Genomic DNA, 25,677 nt, shown 5'->3' with positions numbered 1-25,677 from the left:
TTTGTGTGTGTAGCATGCAGATAAGCAAAAATAAGAATACAAAAATCACCTATGATCCCACCACATAGAAATAACCTCTATTGTCACATTACTATTTTTCCTCGAGTCGTTTTTCTGGGGCTATTTGTTTATTTACAGAAATGAATCCTAATATACATGGAGTTTTACAACTGGCGTTTTCCACATAATTTTATATTGTGGATGTCTTTAAGGATACTTTTTAGCGTTATTTTTAATGACTTCATAGTATGTCAATGTGTAGATGTAGTCTAGTTTGTTTAACCAGCCCCCAACTGTTCAACAATAGAATTGTTTCCAGCTTTCTCTCTACCCTAAACAATGTATTGATGAACAACATCTTTGAAACTAAATCTCTTTGTTCTTTTTGAGTGTTCTTGACAATTTCCTTAGGATACAATGTTAGAAGTAATACTGCTGGATTAAAGGATGAATTGACTTTCAGGGTTTTTGATAAATGTTGCAGAACTGCCATCCAGAAAATTTTTACTTTGCCTATTTTTCCAGCTGTCATCAATACTTAGTGTTGTCATTTTTAAATATATTTGCATATCAAATAGAAGAAAAAAAAATTTCATTTTGAATTATAACTTTTTATCCAGTAAATATGGCAGAACACCTACTATGTGCTAGGCATTACGCTTGGCAGTTGGGGATACAGTTGTGAAAAGAAACAGGCCTAGTACTCTGTCCACATGGAGATAATAATCAAGCGACAGAGGCCAATATTAAGTAAAGAATCACACAAATACATGCATACTTTCAATTGTAATAACTACCAGTGGAAAAGGTTCAGGGTGCACTTAAAGAATGTAAAGAGGGATCCTGACCAGGGACACAATAGAAGGTTCCAGATAGGATGGGAGAAACATTTAGAACAAAATTCAAATTCCTAAAAATAGGCCAGATTTTTTTTTTTTAGAGAGATTAGAGGAATCCCTGAGATTATCGCCTTAAAATAACCTTTGAGCTTAGAACTGAAACCACTCCTGGAGGTCACCTGTCAGCCAAATAATAGATTGGTTTATAAAATAAACAATATCACCCCTGAGTAATGTGCTCCCTTAAATAATCAACTATATGAGACCCAATGGTCAACATTTACCCCAAAGCAAACATGAGAAGGTAAGGAGGTGCAGGTTAGCTAAATTAATGGAAACAGAACAAACAAAATGGAAATAATGAGAAAGCTGACACATTTTTAAAATTATAACCAATGTCATGGAACAATTTGTATAAAAAATTTTAAATCGGAACCTAATTTGTTGTGTATACTTTCACCCAAAACACAGTAAAATATTATTTAAAAATAAATAGAAGAATGTAAAGAGGGAACTAACTGACCAAGTCAAGAGAGGTTGTAGGTAAGTGTTTCCCTAATGAAGTGATGGTATAACTGTATGCTGAAGGAAGAGCAGGAGTTAATTAGATGAACAGGAAGAGAAACGCTCCTGGCTAGAGGCCTAGGTTCAGGAAAGAAAGATAAGGCCCAAGCCTTCCAGTGTCATGTTAAAAGTTGGGCTTTTGTTCTAAAAGCAATGGTAAGTCTTTATTAAAGGGTTTTAAGTAACAACGGAAATGATCAATTTTACTTTGAAAAGAAAGCTCTGCTGGTAAGGTGAAACATAGACTTCCATCCATTCAATATGGCATCCAGTAGATATGGAAGGGGGAAAGGATCCCAAGTAGATTTGGGAAAAGCAGTTAGAGAGCTATTGCAGTAGTCCTGGCGAGAGTTAAGTGGAAGATTGGACTATGGATGTGATGGTAAAGATGATAAAATAAGAACAATAACATTTATAATTTGGTAGAAGATTGGAAATAGGGTAGGAAAGTGAAGTGACAAGGACAATGTCTAGGCGTCTAGAAAAGATGAGGTCTGCAGAGGAAGAACCATGAGTCAGTTTGGTATATATTTTGCCTGTGAGTCTCTTGAGATTTTAAAGTGCAGATTGGTTCAAGGAGGGTATGGTGCCTTGTCAAATACTACTTAAAGTCTGAGTTAATTGAAGGTTGGAAAAATCCATTAAAGTTACTGACATAAAAGCCAATGATAACTCTAGAAAGAGTTTTTCAGCGAAGTAGTGAGGCAGAACCCCAACTGAAGCAAAATAATAAATGAGTTAGTCATGAGGAGATGGAGATAAAAAAATGTAGAGAAATCTCTTGAGAAGTTTGACTGTGAATGAGTAAGGAGAGAAAAAAGATGTAAGTTGAGAGATGACATCAGATCACGGGAGAGTTCTTTTCTCCTTTAAATGTAAAATATATTTTAACATATTTAACACATTTAAAAGCTGATGAGAAAGATCCAGTGGAGAATGAGATACTTAATATACAAGAGAAAAAAAAATTTTAAATAAGTTTTTTAAAAAATGGGGAGGAATATGAACCAAAGCACAGGTATAGTAGGAGGGTAGGTGTATTTGTATGTTTGTAAGCTACAAAAAGGAGCCCTGGTGGCACAGTGGTTAAAGCACTTGGCTGCTAACCAAAAGGTCGGTGGTTTGGACCCACATGCCACTCCAAAGGAGAAAGATATGGCAGTCTGCTTCCATAAGGATTTACAGCTGTGGAAATGGGGCAGTTCTACTCTATCCTACAGGATCACAATGAGTCAGAATCTCGACTCCACTGCAGTGGCTTTAAGCTACAAAATGTTTTAAGAGTTACTATGTATTTTCTCTGTGAAGTAGAAGACAAGGTTGTCTTTGAGAGGGGGTAGGGAAGAGGGAGAATGCTTTGGAGGTTGGGAGAGAGTAAAAACATTTGAAAAAGACAATTCAAAGAGAAAGAGAATGAGTTGGCCAGAGTAATGGAAGAGGATTGTCAGCGGGGAGGGCCCATTTAAGACTGAAGTGCATGGATTTATAGTGAAACAATATGGAAAAAGTTGGGTGACTCCCTTGTCAGAACATTGCCACCAGGTGCAAACACAAAGAAAATAGGCAGTTGAATTCTTCCAAAGCTGGGGTTTTGCTAGAAACAAATGATTAAAATACAAGAGCATTTAGGATTTAGGCAAGAATGTTACTGAAAATGATGGATCATGGAATCTAAACAAGATATGGGAAGAAGTGAAAGAAAAGAAAGAGCTGATGGTTGCAGGAGAAATTAGGGGTGGAGATGGTCATTGAGGCCAAAGATTCAGATAAAGCCAAAGAATGGTGATAGTGGAAACTGAAAGGTAAATTATGTCATGGAGAGTGCATAAATTAATCTTAGAGGCAGAGTGCTTATGAGTGATTGTAAGATATGACTATGGGAATTAGTGGTTGAGATGGAGTGGTTAAAATATCACTGGAAATAAATGGCTCAAGAAACTGAGGAGCTGAGGTGTTAGGTGGATCATCCATGTGGGTCTTGAAACCACCATGACATGGAGTGAAGAAGATGACTATGAGTCAGGTGCTAAGATATATAATAAATGAGGGAGGATAACCTGAAGGAACAAAGGTTTTTAAAGAGAGTGGAGGAATAATGGTCTGGAAACAATGAAGGGGAGCATGAGTCACCAACCCTATTTCCTGACCTGGTGCTACAAAGGTTGTGAGAAAACAAACATTCTCCAGATGAGAAGTAGTATTTCCTGCAAAGGAGACAGTTTCTGAGGGCTAGCTGGAAGGATTTAAGAGATTTGGGAGATCTGGAACACTGATGGTGTGGTGGTTAAGAGCTATGGCTGCTAACCTAAAGGTTGGCAGTTCAAATCCACCAGCAGCTCCTTGGAAACTCTATGGGGCAGTTCTATTCTGTTCTATAGGGTCTCTATGAGCCAGAATGGACTCAACGGCAATGAATTGGTTGGGTTAGGAGGCTGGGTCAGAGGCAAGGAAGTACACATCGTTATAGGGGCGGTATTGTACTAGAAAATAGGATGCCTCAGGATCTTACATTTTGAATAATGACTAATGACAGTAGAGATGAAAGACATTGTAGACTTAAATTCAGTGGTGTCTGTAATCGGAGCCCTGGTGGTACAGTGGTTAAGAGCTCAGCTGCTAACCAGAATATCGGCAGTTGGAATACACCAGTCGCTCCTTGGAAACCCTATGGGGTAGTTCTGCTCTTTCCTACAGGGTCACTGTGAGTCAGAATTGACTCGACGCAAGGGGTTTGGTGTCTGTAATAAGAGTGGGCATTGGACCTAGTACACTGAGGATCATGGCTGATCACTAGAACATTTCATCTTTTTCCCATTAGTACATTTTTTCTGTATATTTCTCCTGTGAACTGCTAATTCATTCCTTTGCTAATTGCATATTAGCATATTTCCCCCTCTTACAAATTTGTAATTTTTAAAAAATTTTTATTGTGCTTTAAGTGAAAGTTTACAAATCAAGTCAGTCTTTCACACAAAAACTTATACACACCTTGCTACATACTCTCAATTGCTCTCCCCCTAATGAGACAGCCCACTCCCTCCCTCCACTCTCTCTTCCTGTCCATTTGGTCAGCTTCTAACCCCCTGTACCATCCCATCTCCCCTCCAGACAGGAGATGCCAACATAGTCTCAAGTGTCCACCTGATCCAAGAAGCTCACTCACCAGCATCCCTCTCCATTCCATTGTCCAGTCCAAACTCTGTCTGAAGAATTGGCTTTGGGAATTGTTCCTGTCCTGGGCCAACGGAAGGTTTGGGGCCATGACCACCAGGGTCCATCCATTGTCAGACCATTGAGTCTGGTCTTTTTATGACAATTTGGGGACTGCATCCCACTGCTCTCCTGCTCCCTCAGGAGGTCTCTGTTGTGCTCCCTGACAGGGCAGTCATAGGTTGTAGCTGGCACCATCTGGTTAGTCTGGTCTCCGGCTGATCTAGTCTCTGGTTTATGTGGCCCTGTCTGTCTCCTGGGCTCGTAATTACCTTGTGTCCTGGTGTTCTTCATTCTCCTTCGGTCCAGGCGGGTTAAGACTAATTGATGCATCTTAGATGGCCACTTGCCAACGTTTAAGACCCCAGATGCCACTCTCCAAAGTGGGATGCAGAATGTTTTCTTAATAGATTTTATTATGCCAATTGACTTAAGATGTCCCCTGAAACCATGGTCCTCAGACCCCCGCCTCTGCTACGCTGGCTTTCGAAGCATTCAGTTTATTCAGGAAACTGCTTTTGGTTTAGTCCAGTTGTGCTGACCTCGCCTGTATTGTCTGCCATCTTTCCTTTTACCTAAAGTAGTTCTTATCTACTGTCTGATTAGTGAATACCACTCTCCCACCCTCCCTCCCTTCCCCCTCTCATAACTATCAAAGAATAATTTCTTCTCTGTTTAAACTGTTTCTCGAGTTCTTATAATAGTGGTCTTATATAATATTTGTCCTTTTGCAGCTGACTAATTTCACTCAGCTTAATCCCTTCCATATTCTTCCATGTTATGAAATGTTTCACAGATTCATCACGGTTCTTTATGGATGTGTAGTATTCCATTGTGTGAATATACACTAATTTATTTATCCATTCATCCATTGATGGGCACCTTGGTTATTTCCAGCTTTTTGCTATTGTAAACAGTGCTGCAATGAACATGGGTGTGCATATATCTGTTCGTGTAAAGGCTCTTATTTCTCTAGGATATTTTCCAAGGAGTGGGATTGCTGGATAAACCCTGGTGGTGTAGTGTTTAAGTGCGACAGCAGCTAACCAAAAGGTTGGCAGTTTGAATCCGCTAGGCGCTCCTTGGAAACTCTACAGGGCAGTTCTATTCTGTCCCATAGGGCTGCTATGAGTCAGAATCGACTCGACGGCAGTGGGTTTTGGTTTTATGGTAGTTCTATTTCTAGCTTTTTAGGGAAGCGCCAAATCGATTTCCAAACTGGTTGTAACATTTTACATTCCCACCATCAGTGTATAAGTGTTCCAGTCTCTCCACAAACTCTCCAACATTTAATATTTTGTGTTTTTTGGATTAATGCCAGCCTTGTTGGAGTGAGATGGAATCTCATTGTAGTTTTGATTTGCATTTCTCTAATGGCTATAAATCATGAGGATTTCGTCATATATTTATTAGTGGCCTGAATGTCTTCTTTAGTGAAGTGTCTATTCATATCTTTTGTCCATTTTTTAATTGGGTTATTTGTCTTTTTGTAGTTGAGTTTTTGCAGTATCATGTAGGTTTTAGAGATCAGGTGCTGATCGGAAATGCCATACCTAAAAGCTTTTTCCCAGTCTGTAGGTAATCTTTCTACTCTTTTGGTAAAGTCTTTGGATGAGCATAGATGTTCGAGTTACAGGAGTGCCCAGTTATCTAGTTATTCTTCTGCATTGTTAGTAATGTTTTGTATACTGTTTATGCCATGTATTAGGGCTCCTAATGTCCCTATTTTTTCTTCCATGATCTTTATCATTTTATATTTAGGTCTTTTTGTGCATGGTTTGAGGTATGGGTCTTGTTTCATTTTTTTGCAGATGGATATACAGTTATGCCAGCACCATTTGTTAAAGAAGCTGTCTTTTTGCCCATTTAACTGACTTTGGGCCTTTGTCAAATATCAACTTCTCATACGTGAATGGATTTGTGTCTAGATTCTCAGTTCTGATGCACTGGGCGATGTATCTGGTGTTTTGACTACTGTGGCAGTATAACAGGTTCTCAAATCAGGTAGAGTAAGGCCTCCCACTTTGTTCTTCTTTTTCAGCAATGCTTTACTTTTTTTTTTTTTTTTCCCTTCCATATGAAGTTGGTGATTTTTTTCTACATCTCATTAAAAAATGTCATTGAAATTTGGATCTGAATTGCATTGTATCTATAGATCGCTTTTGGTAGAATAGATATTTTTATAATGTTAAGTCTTCCTATCCATGAGGAAGGTATGTTTTTCCACTTACGCACGTCTCTTTTGGTTTCTTGTGGAAGTGTTTTGTAGTTTTCTTTGTGTAAGTCTTTTACATCTCTGGTAAGATTTATTCCTAAGTATTTTATCTTCTTGGGGGCTACTCTGAATGGTATTGATTTGGCGATTTCCTCTTTGATGTTCTTTTTGTTGATGTAGAGGAATCCAACTGATTTTTGTATGTTTATCTTGTATCCTGATACTATGCTGAACTCTTCTATTAGTTTCAGTAGTTTTCTTGAGGATTCCTTAGGGTGTTCTGTGTATAAGATCATGTCTTCTACAAATAGAGATACTTTTACTTCTTCATTGCCAAGCTGGATGCCTTTTATTTCTTTATCTAGCCTAATTGCTCTGGCTGGTACCTCCAGCATAATGTTGAGTAAGAGAGGTGATAAAAGGCATCCCTGTCTTGTTCCTGATCTCAAGGGGAATGTTTTCATGCTCTCTCCATTTGGGATGATGTTGGCTATTGGCTTTGTATAAATGCCCTTTACTATGTTGAGGAATTTTCCTTCTATTCCTATTTTGCTGAGAGCTTTTATCATGAATCGGTGTTGAACTTTGCCAAAAGACTTTTCTGTATCAATTGATAAAATCATGTGATTCTTGTCTGTTGTTTTATTTATATGATGGATTACAATTTCTAATCTTGAACCATCCCTGCATACCTGGTATGAATCCCACTTGGTCATGGTGAATTATTTTTTTTGATATGTTGTTGAATTTTGTTGGTTAGAATTTTGTTGAGGATTTTTGCATCTAAGTTCATAAGGGATATAAGTCTGTGATATTCTTTTTTTGTGGTGTCTTTACCTGGTTTTGATATCAGGGATATGCTGGCTTCATAGAATGAGTTTGGGAGTATTCCATCCTTTTCTATGCTCTGAGATACCTTTAGTAGTAGCGGTGTTAACTCTTTGAAAGTTTGGTAGAACTCTGCAGTGAAGCCATCAGGGCCAGGGCTTTTTTTTTGTTGGGAGTGTTTTGATTACCTTTTCAATCTCTTCTTTCGTTATAGGTCTATTTAGTAGTTCTACCTGACGGCACTGGGTTCTGGGTTTACCTCTGTTTGTGTTAGTTGAAGTAGGTAGTGTGTTTCTAGGAATTCATCCATTTCTTCTAGGTTTTCAAATTTGTTAGAGTACAATTTTTCATAGTAATCTGATATGATTCTTTTAATTTCAGTTGAGTCTGTTGTAATATCACCCATCTCATTTCTTATTCAGGTTATTCGCTTCCTCTCCTGTTTTTTTTTTTTTTTTCCAGTTTGGCTAATGGTTTATCAATTTTGTAAATTTTTTCAAAGAGCCAGCTTTTGGTCTTGTTAATTCTTTCAATTGTTTTTCTGTTTTCTATTTCATTTAGTTCTGCTCTAATTTTTATTATTTGCTTTCTTCTGGTGCCTGAGGGTTTCTTTTGTTTCTCTCTTTCTATTTGTTCAAGTTGTGGGAATAATTCTTTGATTTTGGCCCTTCCTTCTTTTTGTATGTGTGCATTTATTGATACAAATTGATCTGTGAGGGCTGCTTTTGCTGTGTCTCAAAGGTTGTGATAGGATGTGTTTTCATTCTCATTGGATTCTATGAATTTCTTTATTCCGTCCTTAATGTGTTCTATAATCCAGTCTTTTCTGAGCAGGGTATTGTTCACTCTCTAAGTATTTGGTTTCTTTTCCCTGCTTTTTCTCTTATTGATTTCTACTTTTATGGCCTTATGGTCAGAGAAGATGCTTTGTAATACTTCAATGTTTTGGATTCTGCCAAGGCTTGCTTTATGACCTAATATGTGGTCTATTCTAGAGAATGTTCCATGTGCACTAGAAAAGAAAGTATACTTGGCTGCTGTTTGGTGGAATGTTCTGTATATGTCTGTAAGGTCAAGTTGGTTGATTGTGGCATTTAGATCTTCCGTGTCTTTGTTGAGCTTTTTTCTGGATGTCCTATCCTTCACCAAAAGTGGTGTGTTGAAGTTTCCTACTATTATTGTAGAGTTGTCTATCTCACTTTTCAATGCTGATAGAGTTTCTTTTATGTATCTTGCAGCCCTGTCATTGGGTGCATAAATATTTAATATAGTTATATCCTCTTGGTATATTGTCCCTTTAATCACTAGTGTCTTTTCGTTTCCTTTCTGATGGATTTAACTTTAAAGTCTATTTTGTCAGAAATTAATATTGCCACTCCTGCTCTTTTTTGATTGTTGTTTGCTTGATATATTTTTTCCCATCCTTTGAGTTTTAGTTTGTGTCTGTAAGATGTGTCTCTTGTAGGCAGCATATGGACGGGTTGTGATTTTTAGCCTATTCTACCACTCTCTTTCTCTTTATTGGTGCATTTAGACCATTTACATCCAGTGTAATCATGGATAGGTATGAATTTAGTGTTGTCATTTTGATGTCTTTTTTGTGTGTGTTTTTGACAGTTTCTTTTTCCCACTTAATTTTATGTGCTGAGTGGATTATCTGTATATATTGTCCTTTCCTCATATTCATTGTTGTTGATTTTGTTTCTGCTGAGTTTCCATTTTTTTCTTGTATTTTATTTTGATGTGTAGGATAGTTTGTCTCCTTTGTAGCTACCTTATTACCCCTATTTTTCTAAATTTAAACCTAACTTTTGTTTCTTTGTATCACCTTGTCTTCCTCTCCATAAGAAAGCTCTGTGACTACATTTCTTAGTCCCTCTTTACTGTTTTAATGTTCTCTTCTTTTACATAATAACATCACTGTTTCCCTCTTCTGAGAGTTTTTTTAATCTGATTTATTTTTGTGATTTCCCTGTCTGGGTTGACTTCTGGTTGCTCTGCCCAGTGTTCTAGTCTTGGGTTGATACCTGATATTACTGATTTTCTAACCAGAGAACTCCCTTTAGTATTTCTTGTAGTTTTGGTTTGGTTTTCACAAATTCCATAAACTTCTGTTTATCTGGAAATGTCCTCATTTCACCTTCATATTTGAGAGACACTTTTGCTGAATATATGATTCTTGGTTGGTAATTTTTTTCCTTCAATTTTTTATATAAGTCATCACATTGCCTCCTTGCCTGCATGGTTTCTGCCAAGTAGTCCGAGCTTATTCTTATTGACTCTCCTTTGTGGGTGACTTTTCGTTTATACCTAGCTGCTCTTAGAATTCTCTCTTTATCTTTAGTTTTGGCAAGTTTAATTATAGTAAGTCTTGGTGACTTTCTTTTAAAATCTACCTTATGTGGAGTTCGATGAGCATCTTGGATAGATATCTTCTCATCTTTCACAGTATCAAGGACATTTTCTGCCAAGAAATCTTCAACAATTCTCTCTGTATTTTCTGTTATCCTTCCCTGTTCTGGCATTCCAATCACTTGTAGGTTATTTCTCTTAATAGAGTCCCTCGTGATTCTTAAGATTTCTTCATTTTTTAAAATTCTTTTATCTGATTTTTCTTCAAATATATTGGTGCTAAGTGCTTTATCTTCAAGTTCAGAAATTCTGCCTTCCACTTGTTCAATTCTTTTCCTCTGACTTTCTATTGAGTTGTCTACTTCTGTAATTTTATTGTTAATCTTCTGAATTTCTGATTGTTGTCTATGGATTTTTCCAGCTTATTAAAATTTTCATTATGTTCTTGAATAACCTTTTTAATTTCTTCAACTATTCTCTTTGTGTTTCTTAGCTTGTTCTGTATACTGCCTGATCTCCTTCCTGATATCTTAAAGGGCTCTGTATATTATTCTTTTGTATTCTGCCTCCAGTAATTCCAGGAAGGCACTTTCACCTAGAAGGTCCCTGGATTCTTTTTTTGAGAGCTTGTTGAGGCGATCATGGTCTGTTTCTTTATGTGACTTGATATTGACAGTTGTCTCTGAGCCATGTATAAGTTATTGTATTAGTTTATTTTATGTTTGCTTACTGTGTCATAGCTTCTTGCTTTGTTTTGTTTTGATATGCCCAAATGGGTTGCTTGAATGAGCTAGCTTGATTATTTTTGCCTTTGGAGCTCTGCTGTCCTGTCCCCAGATAGCTAGAGCTATTATCAGGTATATGAGTCTGGGATTCCATTCACTTTTCTTGTATGAATTCAGCTTAGGTATCTGGGTAGCTGATCATCAAGTGTGTGGTACAGGCTGTGTCCTACAGTCTTAGAGGGGGCAAGGGTGATTGGTGTAGGTACTGATATATGGTTGCAGCAGGGTGTCATGCGCTGAACAAGGCAGGGGCTGAGAATCATTCCCTGAGTGTCTCTGAGGAAAGTGTGTCCCTGTTCCCTAGAGTGTACAGGTGGGTGGGTTCTGCAGATGGACCATATTTTTTGTTGTAAAGACTGGGAGGTACCAGTTATCCTTTGACCCCTGTTGTGGGTGGCTGGGTGATCTGAGTGGAGCCACCAGTCCTTAGGCCCCTGATGTGGGTGGGTGAGAACCCTGTTTAATAGGCAAAGCAAAGTCAAACATCAAACACCCACTTCTCCACTACACAGCTGAAACAGTTGTAGTCTGCCAACAAGGGCCTATTCTTCTGAAATAGGCCTACACAGGTCCATGCAGAGGGGAAGGTACTCAAAGTCCATGGACCGTTTATGCCTGGACAGGAGTCGCTTCTGTCCTGAGCTCCCCCGGTTAGTGGAACTGGCAAATTATCTTTTCCCCCAGTTGCAAGCTTATTCCTTCTCCAAGGCCAGGAGGATGGCTCTAAGCGCTCAGCAGGGCCTATCTCAGGCCCAAGGAATTCAGCCACCAAAGCCGACCTGGGACCTGGGGGACACGGTAAAATATATGCAAGCACTTAGCTTTTGCCAAGAGTGCCGTTCTTCTCTGGTTCTGGAGGTGTCAGTAGGCTATGTGGCTGGATGCTTCTCCCTGAGGAAACTGCAGCTGAATGCTAGTACCAGCCCGCCACAGCTGCTCCCGGGAATGGTGCCTGAGGGCTCCCGGTGATTCAGGTCAGGTAACTCCTCCTCTCCACTTCTGAACTGTCTTTTCTTCCCCTCACCCCTCAGTTCGTTTTCTAACCTTGCCTTTGATGTTTAGGGCTCCTGGCTTGTCAGAAATATACTCATTTCACTTGTTTTTTTCAGGTCTTTGTTTTAAGAGGGCTTGCCGGAGGCATCTCTCTGTTCTGCCATCTTGGCCCTGCCTCATGTGATTTTTTTTATAGTAAAAATATTTGCCCTTTATTTCATCTGTTGAGGGAGCTCTGGTGGCACAGTGATGAAATGCTCAGCTGCTAACAGAAAGGTTGGCAATTAGAATCCACTAGCCCCTCAGCAGGAGAAAGATATGGCAGTCTGCTTCTGTAAAGATTACATCTCTGGAAACCCTATGGGGGCACTTCTACTGTGTCCTGCAATGTCACTATCAGTTGGAATCAGCTCCATGGCAGTGGATTTGGTTTGGAGTTTATTATGTATGTTACATTTATTTTTTCCCATTTAGTTTTGCTTATGGTGGTTTGTTTCTGTTTTTGTTTTTTTAGTATAAAACTCTTTAATTTGCATGCAATGAACATTGTCAGTTTTTATTTTCCTGGCATCTTTTTTTTGTTACGTGATACTTTTTAAATGTAAATTTTCTCCTACAGCTTGATCACCTCTTTACATATAGATGCATTTTCTTGTATCTCTCCAAAACATTCCAATAGTTCAGGTTGTATACAGAAATGTTTGTGGTGGTTTTTCTTGTACTGTGATTAGTTGTGATGGTATTTTTACATGTCTCAAAACCATTTGTACCATAGTCTGTAGGACAACTTCCGATCCTTGCTCTTTTAGAGAGAAAACATAAAAGGGATAGGGAATTCTCTAGAAATTCTGTCTTGACATTTATCATCAGGCATCTTTGCTTAACCATCCTGATACAGAGCATAATTCCAACTATGCTAATAGCTAATAAAGCATTTTGAAAGCACAATAAATATGTAGGAAGATCCATAATGTATAATTAGGATAAAAGCCAAGCTGTTGTAACAAACACTCAGAAATGCAGTGACTTAAAAGACATTGGTAATTATGGGCAGTCCAAGTTGTGAGGGTGGCTGGCTCCATGAGGCAATTCAGGGACTTAGGTTCTTTCCCTCTTGTTGTTCAACCATCTCCTAGGGCATTATTCTGTCTCCTTGATTGAAGCTGAGTCCATGTTATAGCTTTGGGGAAAGAGGGGGAAAAAAGAAGTCTAAGACAGGCACTCTCCCTGGTTTTTTTTTTTTTTTTTTTAAAAAGGAAGGTGAAAGTTGCAAGAAGGCAAAGTTGTACGTGTTGCTTCTGCTAATGTTCTATTGGTAAGAATTGGGTCACATGTCTAAACCTCACTGTGAGGGAGGCTGAGAACTATAGTCTCTAACTGGGTGTTCGTTGGTGCAGGAAAAAAGGGAGGCCAGATTTAAAGAGTACAATTCGCAGTATACCACACCTGGGAAAGTGGGATAAATTTGTCTACATAATGAGGTGCATAATTTACTAAGACTTTCTCCTGAAAAGAATTATTTTAAATGTAAAATAATGCTATCTGACAATCACTTTTAAAAAAGAAAGAAACTCACAAAAATAAAACACTTGCATCTAAGAAAAATGTTTAAAGTTGTAGCACTTACTCTCCCTTTTACGCCTCTAAATCTCTCTTCAGATACACACTCAATGACAGAAACCTCGGCCGAATTGTCACAATAGCAGAGCCTTTCAACACTGAACTACAGCTCTGGCAGGTATGAAGATAAATCCCTCTGTTCTTGTCTAGGAACAGAATTAAATTTGAATTTTTTTGTTTTTTTTCCAAAGAGAGATGATGTTTTCTCCATTCAATTATGGAAGACAATGAGAAAGAATTTTTGTATCTAATAAAAATGTGTGTGTGTATATATATATATATATATACATATATATATATTTTTTTTTTCTAAACTGATCAAGAAACAAAGTTTCAAAGCTGAGAAAGATGAGGCTGAGAAGGCTACACGAGGCCTTTCAGTTTGCCAAAGCATAAACACTATGTCTCCCCTTTCCTGGTAGATGTAGCCCTGGAATAAGTTGGTCACAAGTACTCAGAATTCATAGTTTTCAATGTAAATTCAAATTATTCAGGGTTTCAAATATCTCAGTTTTCAGGAAAAAATATGTCTATTTATGTTGGACAATTAGAGATTGTATGAAGTTTTAATGTCTGTGTTTTAGATATGACAATGTTAAGATTCATCTCTATGTTAAGAAACAAAATAATTCTTATTTTTATAAATAACCAATAATACTATGATTGAGTTTGGGGGAGGGTTTTGGAGAGAAGAGGGAGGGTAAAGTCCGGCTTCACAGAGATTTTTTTTTCTTTTTACGAGCCCCTAGTAAGTAAACTAAAAGTGTATTAAAATACTCCAAATTCCTGGGGTGAAAGGCTAAGCAAGACCATCATTCCACAAACCAGATTTTGCAGGGAACACCCTGGGGAATGCACAGAAAAGAGGGAGACCAGCAGAAGTAGAAATGGGCATGCAGCCTCTGGTATGCTGCCCTCCTTCCCCAACATGTCAGAGCTTTTTGGTTTACAAACTGCTGGGATACAAAAGCCATGGGTAGAGATTGCTAATCTGAGAGATGAGCTCCATCTGAATGATGGGGCAAGAGATATGTCTCAATGTTGTAAGTGATACTGAATGTCTAGATAAGAATGAAACAAATCCAGTTTGTAACTGAAATTCTTGAAGACTAATTGTGCTTAAAATGACTTCCTTAGTTATTATTACCTTTTCTTTTCTAGATGGAGAGCTTTTTTGCCAAATATCCAGAAGCTGGAGCGGGAGAAACACCTAGGGAGCAAGTGCTGGAAACAGTGAAAAACAATATTGAGTGGCTAAAACAAAATAGAAACACCATTAGAGAATGGTTTTTTGATTTACCTAGGAATGGCTGAAGTGTTCAAATAATGTATTTTAATTTTGTGAATGTATTATTCCTCCTATTAAGCATTTGGCCACCTGATTTATAAGCACTATAGAGGGAGCCTTATAAACAGATACTACTTTTGCTAAGTATTGGGCTTATATGTCTTCCAAAGCTTTTAAATTGTTCCTCTTTGTTTAGGAAGGAAGATACTAATAGAGTGGTTAATATACTCAGGGATTTCTTCTAAGCGTACTTCATAGGAGATTCTTAACAAATTGAAGAGAATTTAATAGTAATTTTAATGTCTTTAAATATCATTCTTTTATGTTAAATCTGTGAAAATAGAACATTTTCGTCTTAGCTTTACATTTTTAGTACCAAGGAAACACTACGTAATCTTCTCTCTTGATTGATTTTTAAAGTTTAAATACCACTACTTGAGGGACCAATATTACCGTCTTAATCTTTATTTTATTATTCAGAATTACACAGACCTAATATCATTTTATTCACATATATCTTACTACTTTAAATCCCACCCAAGTAACCTCGGCTTAAGTTTTACTCAAAGATTCATGAGTTAGCTAAAGAAATGGCCGACTTGTCTTTGCTCTTATAAAATCTACAAGAAAACTCACCTCTCCTTTTTAAAAATAAATCTGAATGATTATCTTGGGGAAAAAAATATTGCTTTCCAGTGTCAGTTTACTTTTGAATAAAAATGACTATAGCATTCTCCAAATAATTTAGCATGTTGTAAATATGATTCAAGAACCCTGGCCTTTTTCATACTTCAGTACTCAGTCATCTTGCTCCATTCCCTACAAAGCTCTTTCAAATATGCTGTGAAATTAGAGGGAACATAGTGCTTAACTCTGCTCTAAGGATTTTAGAGGGAAAAAGCTAAATAATTAGAAACTGGTTAGGAAGGAGAAAAGGATGATTATTCCATAAAACTAAATGGAATTAAAATTTGGCTTCAACCTCAACTAGCAATCTAAGTGTGAAAATGGGGAAACCCATGGACGTCTTCAGCATGACTCTGCATATCTGAGACAGTATCTTCTTATAGATAAGCAGTGTTCTGTATAAACCCTCAGATCCAAATCTTTACAGAATAGCACTGATCAAATTTATATGCATGACTTGATTAAAGACATCAATTTCTTTAGGAGCTGGTGGCAAGGATATATTTAATAGTAGATCCATGATGTAAGTTCAATAGGCAGAAAAGATGATAAATTACTATGTTCCAATCTACTACATCTTAAAAAATCTGAATTTATTTGTAACCCTCGGAAGTATAAGGTGATTTGGGACTGGCTTGATGAGAATCGAAACACATGGGAACAAGCAAAATCTTACCTTTGGTGTTATTTATACAATAATGTGCCCTTATCCTGCACTCTGCAACTTTGTAAACTTGCCTAATGTGGCCTCTTATTATTTATCAGTCCACACAGCTAAACTGGAAAATTCAAATGTAGGCTGGAGGGGGGAAAAATGAAAGAAAGAAACAATTTTCAGAGAAATTTTTTTAAAATATTATTTTTAATCAGTTCAGAAGAAAAAAATGCAGTAATGCCATAAATCATCAGGAAAACCTCATTCTCATGGGGATTAACACCCTCACTTCAAATTCTAACCACAATCAGATCCAGTACTAGAAGTGCATTGTTTCAAGGGTAAATAAGAAAGTAGGATGGTTTATCCTTCTGTCTTATGTAATAAACAATTTTTTTAAAGAAAAATATAAGCTTGAGGGGGATGGTAAGTAAAACAGTTTTCAACATGCTTGGAAGTCATTCTGTTATTCCATTTCAAGCACTAAAACTGACAATGAATTGTTTAGCTCTCCTCGCTCCACATGAAAAAAAGCTGTGTATAATAACACTTTATCACAGTAACTCTTCTACACCATTAGATCCTTCTTAAGCAGTATCTTGTTCTTAAAAGGCTGATGTCCAATAGATAGATCTTTGGCAAACACAGTTTACTCCCGGTTTTATCAAGATTTTCACAGGAAAAACATGTTAGTATATCATTCCCAAAATTAAACCACAAAGAGCAGCCACACAGATGGACATATGCACACCCATGTTCATTGCAGCATTATTCACAAGAGCAAAAAGATGGAAACAAATGCCCATCAACAGATGAATGGGTAAACAAACTATGGTACATACACACAAAGGAATACTACACAATGATAAAGAACAATGATGAATCTAAGAAACATCTCACAACATGAATGAATCTGGAAGGCATTATGCTGAGTGAAATCAGTCAATCACAAAAGGACAAATACTGTATGAGACCACTATTATAAAAATACATGAAAGTGTTTCCACACAGAAAGAAAAAATCTTGGATGGTTACAAAGGAGGGGAGGGAAAAATACTAACTAGATAGTAGATAAGTAGTAACTTTGGTGAAGGTAAGGCAATACAAAATATAAGAAAGCCTGCACAACTTGACCAAGGCAAAGTCATAGAAGCATCAGAGATAAGCCTAAATGCCCTGAGAGACCAACCTATTGGGCTAAGGGCTGAGGACCATAGTTTCAGGGGATGCCTAGCTCAATTGGCTTAACACAGTCTATCAAGAAATTGTACTGCATCCAACTGTGGTGAGTAGTGTCTGGGGTCTTAAAAGCCTGTGAGCAGCCATCTAAGATATATCTACTGGTCCCATCCAAGCTAGAACAAAGGAGAATGAAGACCAAAGACATAAGGGAAAGATTAGTCCAAAGGACTAATGGACCACACCTACCATAACCTCTACCAGACTGAGCCCAGAACTAGATGGTGCCCAGTTACCACCACTGACTGCTCTGGCAGGGATTGAAATAGAGGGCCCCAGACAGAGAAGGAGAAAAATGTAGAACAAAATTCAAGTTCACAGAAAAAAAAAAAAAAGACAAGTCTTGTGGTCTGGCAGAAACTGGAGAAATCCCGAGACATCCTTTTAACTCAGTACTGAAGTCACTCCTGAGGTTCACCCTTCAGCCAAAGATTAGGCAGGTCTGTAGGGTAACAATAACACAGGTGAGGAACATGCTTCATAGTTCAGCTCATGAACAGGAGACTAATGGATACACCATCCCAAAAGCAAAGATGAGAAAGCAGGAAGGGACAGGAAAACTGGACAAATGGGAACAGGGAAACCAGATGGAGAAGGGTAAAAGTGTTGACACATCATGGGGTTAGCAGCCAATGTCACAAAACAATTCACGTATTGTTTAATAAGAAACTAATTTGCTCTGTAAACTTTCACTTAAAGCACAATTAAAAAAAATATTACACCACAGTAAAACATCAAAGAATTTACTGGAGGAAACGATCAGCAAGAAGCAAGGCCAACTTACCTTTGCCTCGCCTCTAGGCAGCCTACTCCTGTATTCTAGATCATTGCTCTGCACCCACATATATAGAAACTAAGAGATTAAATAATAAATCATGAATGTAAAACAGGTGAGTAAAGCTGGAGAGCAGAGATATACATCTGGTTTGAAGATAATGGTGTTCCTTCAGTTTACTCTCCAGGTTGTTGAAGGATAAATAGGGTAGGGGCAAAAATCCAGAACATTAATTCTTTAAGGGGGTTGGGGAATGGGTAGGGAGCAGGAGGGAGGGGACTAGAATTACCAGTGGAGCTTTCCGAAAACATGACTTTGTAGTTATGCTAACACTTTTTTTTTTTTTTGGCCAAGCACTGTTCTAAACACTAGCACTTCACATACCTTAATTTTTACTTTTAATCTTTATAATATACCCATTAAGTAAGTACCATTATTATCCCCATTTTACAGATAGAGCAACTAAGAAAACTTACAGAATTTGCCCAAGGAAGTAAAAGTAATACCTAGAACAAGCCAGGATTTGGACTCAGGCAATTTATCACCAGAGTCTATGTTCTTAACCACTATGTTATAGTAGAAGCATGATCTTTGGAGTCAGAGGAACCTGGATTTGAATTTCAACTACTTGGCAGTTGAGTGCCCTTAACGTCTCTGTTACTCAGTTTTCTCATCTGTAAAGTGGGAATAATAATAGTAAGTGCCTTATAGGGTTGTTGTGAAAAATGAAAAAAATGTACATGCAGGACCTGTGAGATAATATCCATTCAATGATTGTTAGCTGTTCTTATTATTACTATTTTTATAACACCTCCTAGTCTCCATTTAATACACTAATTTGGAGGATATCTTATGTTTGGGAATAACCAGACCGAGGTAACTGAAGGCACTAAAGATTGGCAATGTGTTAGACTGTTATTGTTCATAAATAGTCACTGCCCTTGCCTGGAAAAGGATTCTATTTTCCCACCACATTGATGTTCAGCATGGGTGTGTGTGTTGCTATATCCAGTGAAATATGAGTGAAAGTGATGAGTGTTAACTCCAGGCAGAAATGTCCAGAGCCAGCACGTGGCTTGCCATGTTGTCCATTTTTCTTCAGCCATTAGACCCATCGGTATTGTGGAGGACTTCCCTGAACCTGGTAGAATGATTAGCAGCATCCCTGGTTTCTATAAACTCATTTCCAATAGCACCTCCTCCAACCAAGCAATGTCTCCAGACATTGCCAAATATCCTTTATGGGGCCAAATGTTCTGAGTTCAGAACCACTGCCTAACCTTGAATTTGTGAATAGATGCTGCAAGCATTGTTTAACCACCCTTAGCAGTAGGTGGGAAACCCTGGTGGCATAGTGGTTAAGTGCTACGGCTGCTAGCCAAAGGGTCGGCAGTTCGAATCCGCCAGGCGCTACTTGGAAACTCTGTGGGGCAGCTCTACTCTGTCCTGTAGGGTCACTATGAGTTGGAATCAACTTGACGGCACTGGGTTTGGTTTGGGTTTTGTAGCAATAGGTGAGGAGAATGCTGATGACTTAAGACAGAGTCCTGCCTGAGGTTATAAAAATTGAAGGACCATGAGAGGGAAAAGAAGCTTGGGGAATGGAGAGATAATGAAGAAAATACTGGATAAGGTACTCATTCATTCACGTAACAAATATTTATAAAGTGTCTGTCATATGACAAACATTCTTTTAGGTACTGGTTGTCCTAGATTCGAGAGTGGATTTAGAGGACAATTAAAAAATTGAATGAAGGAGGCAATGAAGTAGACAGATGGGCAAAGGGAATATGGGAAGGCATTGGCTAACCTCAGCAACAGACTATGTTTGGACTTGATATTCAACTAATTATAGTTAGTTGCTGTCCAGGTGATTATGATGAATGATGACCACATGTGTGCAGAGTGCAACTGCTACATAGGGTTTTCAAGGCTGTGATCTTTTGGAAGTAGATCACCAGGCTTTTCTTCTGAGTACCTCTGGTGGGTTCAAACTGCCAACTTTTCAGCTAGTACTCAAGGACTTAACATTTTGTACCACCCAGGGACTCCAACTCCACTAGAGAGCCCTTAAATATTGTTGTTAGCTGTTATTCAGTCGGTCCCCAACTCAGGATAACCCAATACACAATAGGATCAGACCATTGGGTTTTTGGCTAATTTTCAAAAGTAGATCGCCATGCCTTTCTTCCTAGCCTGTCTTAGTCTGGAAGCTCCACTGAGAGCTGTTCAGCATCATAGCAACACACAAGCCTCTACTCACAGACAGGTGGTGGCTGTGTTTGAGGTGCATTGGCTGGGAATCAAACCCAGGTCTCCACATGGAAGGTGAGAATTCTACCACTAAACCATCACTACCCTCCAATTAAAAATTGAATATTAACATTTGCCACGTACATAAATAACATGTTTATGACCTAATAGAAATTTAAATTGTCTGATTGAAAGATGTGTTAGGTGGTTTACTGGCAGTGAGCCACCATTTCTACCATCTTCCATGTCCCTATTTTCTTGTATGCAGGGGTTGGGGTATGAAGGCTGAACTTGTGAGGCTTCTATGCAATTTACTTTTCTATTAATAATGTGCCCTTGCGTGGGATTTGGAAGGAAAGTGCAAAGAGGACATTCTTCTTTTTCAGGACCAAGCCAAAAAAACCAAACCTGTTGCCGTCGAGTAGATTCCGACTCATAGAGACCCTATAGGATAGAGTAGAACTTCCTCATAGGATTTCCAAGGACCACCTGGTAGATTGGAATTGCTGACCTTTTGGTTAGCAGCTATAGCACCTAACCACTATGCCAGTGCAAGGGAAAACAGTCTTGAGGGGGTGGACATGAGTTGGCAGCCTCTGAACTTCATGCCCTTGTTTATTCACCAGCTCTGCGGTGTTGGGAGGTCTGAAGTGGCACCATCATCTTCTGACTTCTGGGTGACAGTAGCGACCTCTGATATCTGGATCAAAAATATGGGAATATACCATCTCAAAACCAGAAGCCTGGCACTGACCCTCTGATTTCCATTTCTCCAGCCCTTTCAATGGTGTGTAAGTGCCTAAGTCCCTGTATTTAAACCTTTTCTGCCTGGAATGCCTAGAGCATTTCATGCACTGGCACCTGAATGAAACAAACTGGAACTATAGATTTTGTTTTAGTTTATATTTTAATTTAACCCAGTGCCCCCTTCTTGCCCCATTGCACTTAGTATGTAAAACGCTGCAAGCTGAGTCCTTTGTTTGATAGACTAGATTGATCCCCAGAGAGTCCACAGTAGCCCTGACAATGAAATTGTAATAGGCAGCAGGTAAAGGGAAACAGGAACTACTGAGCTGATCGGTGGGTACATTAGAATGCACCATCGATAATCCATCAAAGTTGACCTCAGTTCCTCAAAATGTTAAAGTTACCGTAAATGGAAAAAACCAAACCCATTTCTGTTGAGTGAATTCCGACTCATAGTGACCCTATGAGACAGAGAACTGCCCCACAGGGTTTCCAAGGCTGTAATCTTTACAGAAGCAAACTGCCACATCTTTCTCCAGCAGAGTGGCTGGTGGGTTTGAATTGCCAACCTTTTGGTTAGCAGCTGAGTGCTTAACCACTGCACCACGAGGGGCCCCCAGAGTTACCGTATGACCCAGCAATTCCATGCCTAAGTGTATACCCAGGAGAACTGAAAACATGCTCACACAAAAATTTAAATATGAAGGTTCATAAAAGCATTATTCATAATGGCCAAAAAAGCAAAAACAACCAAAATGATGAATGAAGAAAGAAAAGATGGTATAGCCACACAATGGAATATTATTCAGCAATAAAAAGAGATGAAGTACTGATGCATACCATAACCTGGATGAACTTTGAAAATGTTATGCTGAGTAAAAAAAAGCTAGTCTTAAGAGATCAAATATTGTATGATTCCATCTGTATGAAATCTCCAGAAGAGACAAATCTATAGAGACAGAAAAGCAATTAGGTAGTGACTGCTGGAGCTCAGGGACGGGGGTATGGGGAGTGATTACTAATGATTTCTTTTTGAGATGACAGAAATGTTTTAAAATTAGACAATGGTAAAGGATGCACAATTCTGAATATACTAAAAACTACTAAATTGTACCCTTTAAAAGGGTGAGATGTATGTTATATAAATTGTATCTCAATAAAGCTATTATAAAGGAAAAGTTTGCCTCCTCCCCTTGGAGCCTCATTAAACAAAATCAGAGTAACTCTGGCTCAGGCGGAAGCTTTGTACTTCCTGCAACGGATAGTGACGATTTCCCTCCTACCGCGGTGCTGATGAACTTCATCTCCTTAAAATTGTTTCTACTTAAAGATTCAAGCATTTGCATCATTAATTCCAGAAGATACTTACTTTCTGACTCAAAGATGAAGTTGGTTTGCAAATTTTATTCTTTATCATCAGGAACCCATTTAACCTTGATAAAATTTAAAATCACAATGCTTTAGCCTTCTTTCCCCACCGTAGTACCTCATTCTTCTGTCTGCAGTAGCCAGCTCAGGGGTGATCACTTGATCGAATCTGGGAAAATCAGTGTACTCTGAGGGTTTGATATATGGATATTAGAGAAGACGAGTCCTCTTTCTACTGGGGTTGCTAAGCTAGGAGATTCCTGGGGTTGTTGATGACCATCTTAATATGACATGGAGAGAAGCCAAGTAGAAATAAAAAGAGCTAAGGCAGGAAGGAAGGATCCAGAGCCCTGACTACATTATTTGAGCCCCTAAATCTAGCTACCTGTATGCAGGCATTCCCTAGATCTCTTTAATACATGAGCCTATAAATCTTCACTACTTTTAAGCTAGGTTAAATTGGGTTTCTTTCATTTTCAGTATCATGATAAATGGAGAAAAGATTGAAGTTGTCCAGGATTTCATTTCACTTGGATCTACAATCGAAGTCCATGGAAGCAGCAGTCAAGAAATCAAATGACGTACTGCATTGGACAAATCTGCTGCAAAAGGCCTCTTTAAAGTGTTCAAACCAAAGGTGTCATTTTGAGGACTAAAGTGCACCTGACCCAAGCCATGGTATTTTCACTTGCCCCATATTCATGCAAAAGCTGGATAATAAACAAGGAAGACTGAAGAAGAATTGATGCATTTGAATTATGGTGTTGGCAAAGAATATTGAATATACCATGGACTGCCAGAAGAACAAACACATCTGTCTTGGAAGTAGAGGCAGAATGCTCCTTAGACACAAGGATGGCAAGACTCCATCTCATGTACTTTGGACATGTTATTAAGAGGGACCAGTCCCTGAAGAAGGACATCAGGCTTGGTAAAATAGAGGGCCAATGAAAAAGAAGTAGACCATCAGTGAGATGGATTGGCACAGTGGCTGCAACAGCAGACTCAAACATAGCAACAATTGTGAGGAACAGGCAGTGTTTTGTTCTGTTGCACATAGGGTCACTATGAGTTGGAACCTACTCGACGGCACCTAACAACAGCATTTTTAATGAAAATATCCCTAACACAACATTCCTTCACATTCTCTCCCCATAAGAAATTTATCTCGCCAGCAAAGAATGTTATGAAAAAGGAATTATTAAGATTAATAATAAGTGTTACTAGAGGAAAGGAAGGAAGGGAAAGAAAAGGAAAGGAAGAAGGGAGGATTTTGTTGAAAAGGGAGGGGAGATAAGAAGACTGTCAAATAGTTATCACCAGATAGTGTTTGTTGCCAAGAGTTGGAATCAACTGGATGGCAGCTAACAACAGCACCAGCATGTGAGAGGAAGGAATCTTCTAATTTGTTTTCCGATATCCCTGCAGGTGAAAATGACAGATCTTTTTCTTTTTGTCTGAAAGGCGAGAAATAAAAAAATTAAATAACAGCCTTAGTAGTTGAGACGATGTTATATTAATTATCATCAAAATAAAGGCCAATAAATCATTGAAATTCCAGGGCCATGTGAAAAACAAATAAAAGAAAAACTCCAGCCCTCAGTAACCTAAAAATTGGTACTAACGGGAGAAGCTAAACAACACGAAGAAAAAAATAAAAACAAAATGAAGCAGGAAAAAGCATATAGTTTAAATGATATTAATTTGAACATGTGTCATATTAAATTATGTTTTTAAAAATTCCTAGGAAGAATTGTAATTTTTATGCTAACTACCAATTTAAATATATATATATATATATATATAGTATATTACTTTCTATAAGAAGGAAAAAGATTGTCAACTGCAAAGCCTGGTTCTGAATCCTTGAACCTTCATCCTTTTCTGAAATGTACATACTTGTCTATTTAAGAGAACATGTCTCATAATATTCTAAGTAGGGATAAGGTCTAGCGATGGGGATGTTGGTAACATCATTTTTAGGGAACACTCAAAGCTTTTATTTGCTATACATGTAGCTTATACACAGTATTCATCCCAACAGAAGCATTGCTCTCTTTGTTTTTATCAGTCTACTACTCCTTTTCCTACATGAAAAATTATCATTCTTGATAGAGAATGCCCGTAACAGACATGTATAGAACACTGCACCCAATAACAGTTTAATATACATCCTTCTCAAGTCCACATGGAGCATTCTTCAGGATAGATAGTATGTTAGGCCATAAAACAAACCTCAACAGATTAAAGAAATTGATATCATATGTGTGTTTTCCAACCATGATGGAATTACATCATAAATCAACAACAGAAGAAAATTTGGGAAATTTGTAATTATTAGGAATTAAAAAAACACATTCCCAAAAAGCTAGTGAGTCAAAGAAGAAATCACAAATAAAAATTAGAAAAACCTTGAGATGAATGAAAACAAAAAAGCAACACACCAAAACCTATGTAATGTAGCAAAAGCAGGGCTCAAAAGGGAATTCATAACTGTAAACATCTGTATCAAAAAAAGATCTCAAATCACTAACCTAAACTTTCAACTTAAGAAACTAGAAAAAGAAGATGAAATGAGACCAAAAGCAAGCAGAAGGAAGGAAATAATAAAGATCAGAACAGAAGTAAATGAAATAGAGAATAACAAACAATAAAGAAAACAAAATCAAAAGTCCTTCAAAATGGTCAATAAACTCTACAAACCTTTAGCTAGACCGATCAAGAAAAAAACAGAGAGAGAAGAAAGACACAAGTTACCAAAATCAGGAATGAAAGTATCTCGTGGATATGGTCATAGTTTTACTTAGGCCTTATTTTGTTAATTACCAATCATTTTCAAATGAGACATTGTAAATAACAGGAAATTATGAATGTTAACTCAAGCACGTGGCTATCCACAAAGTGAAGTCAAGAATTAGAGCCAATGGAACAACCAGAACAGAAATAATGAGAACGTTCACACATTGTGAATAATGTAAGCAATATCACTGAACAATTTGTTTAAAAATTGTTGAATGGGAAACTAAACTTGTGCATGCCTTCACTGAAAACACAACAAAATATCATAAAAAAAAAAAAGAATTAGAGCAATCTTCAGGCTATTTCAGAGACTGTAGAGGAGAAGGACTCTTTCCTGAAGTTTTCCAGGATATTAAGGCAAATGCTATGAATCCCTAGGAAATTTCTCTGGTAGAAACCCTTCTTTTTCTTCCTTCTCAAACATTAAAACCAAAAAAAAAAAAAAAAAAAACAGTTGTCA

The 25,677-nt window shown here is 37.9% G+C and overlaps 1 protein-coding gene across 2 annotated transcripts in view; it reads left to right on the top strand.

The window, feature by feature from the left end:
- The window catches only part of ENPEP (glutamyl aminopeptidase), a 124,957-nt gene extending 110,237 nt beyond the window's left edge, over positions 1 to 14,720 (top strand). For both annotated transcript variants that reach the window (XM_064285440.1, XM_010590507.3), the window contains 2 exons: positions 13,446 to 13,524; positions 14,568 to 14,720. In XM_064285440.1, coding sequence (XP_064141510.1) covers positions 13,446 to 13,524; positions 14,568 to 14,720 — 232 coding nt within the window. The remainder of the gene's footprint in view (positions 1 to 13,445; positions 13,525 to 14,567) is intronic.
- The last annotated feature ends 10,957 nt before the right edge of the window (positions 14,721 to 25,677 follow it).

The sequence above is a fragment of the Loxodonta africana genome, chromosome 5, assembly GCF_030014295.1.
Source record: "Loxodonta africana isolate mLoxAfr1 chromosome 5, mLoxAfr1.hap2, whole genome shotgun sequence".
In the NCBI taxonomy this organism is placed as follows: Eukaryota; Metazoa; Chordata; class Mammalia; order Proboscidea; family Elephantidae; genus Loxodonta; species Loxodonta africana.
The sequence above is the reverse complement of the archived record's forward strand: the minus strand, read 5'-3'. Positions and strand labels throughout refer to the sequence as shown.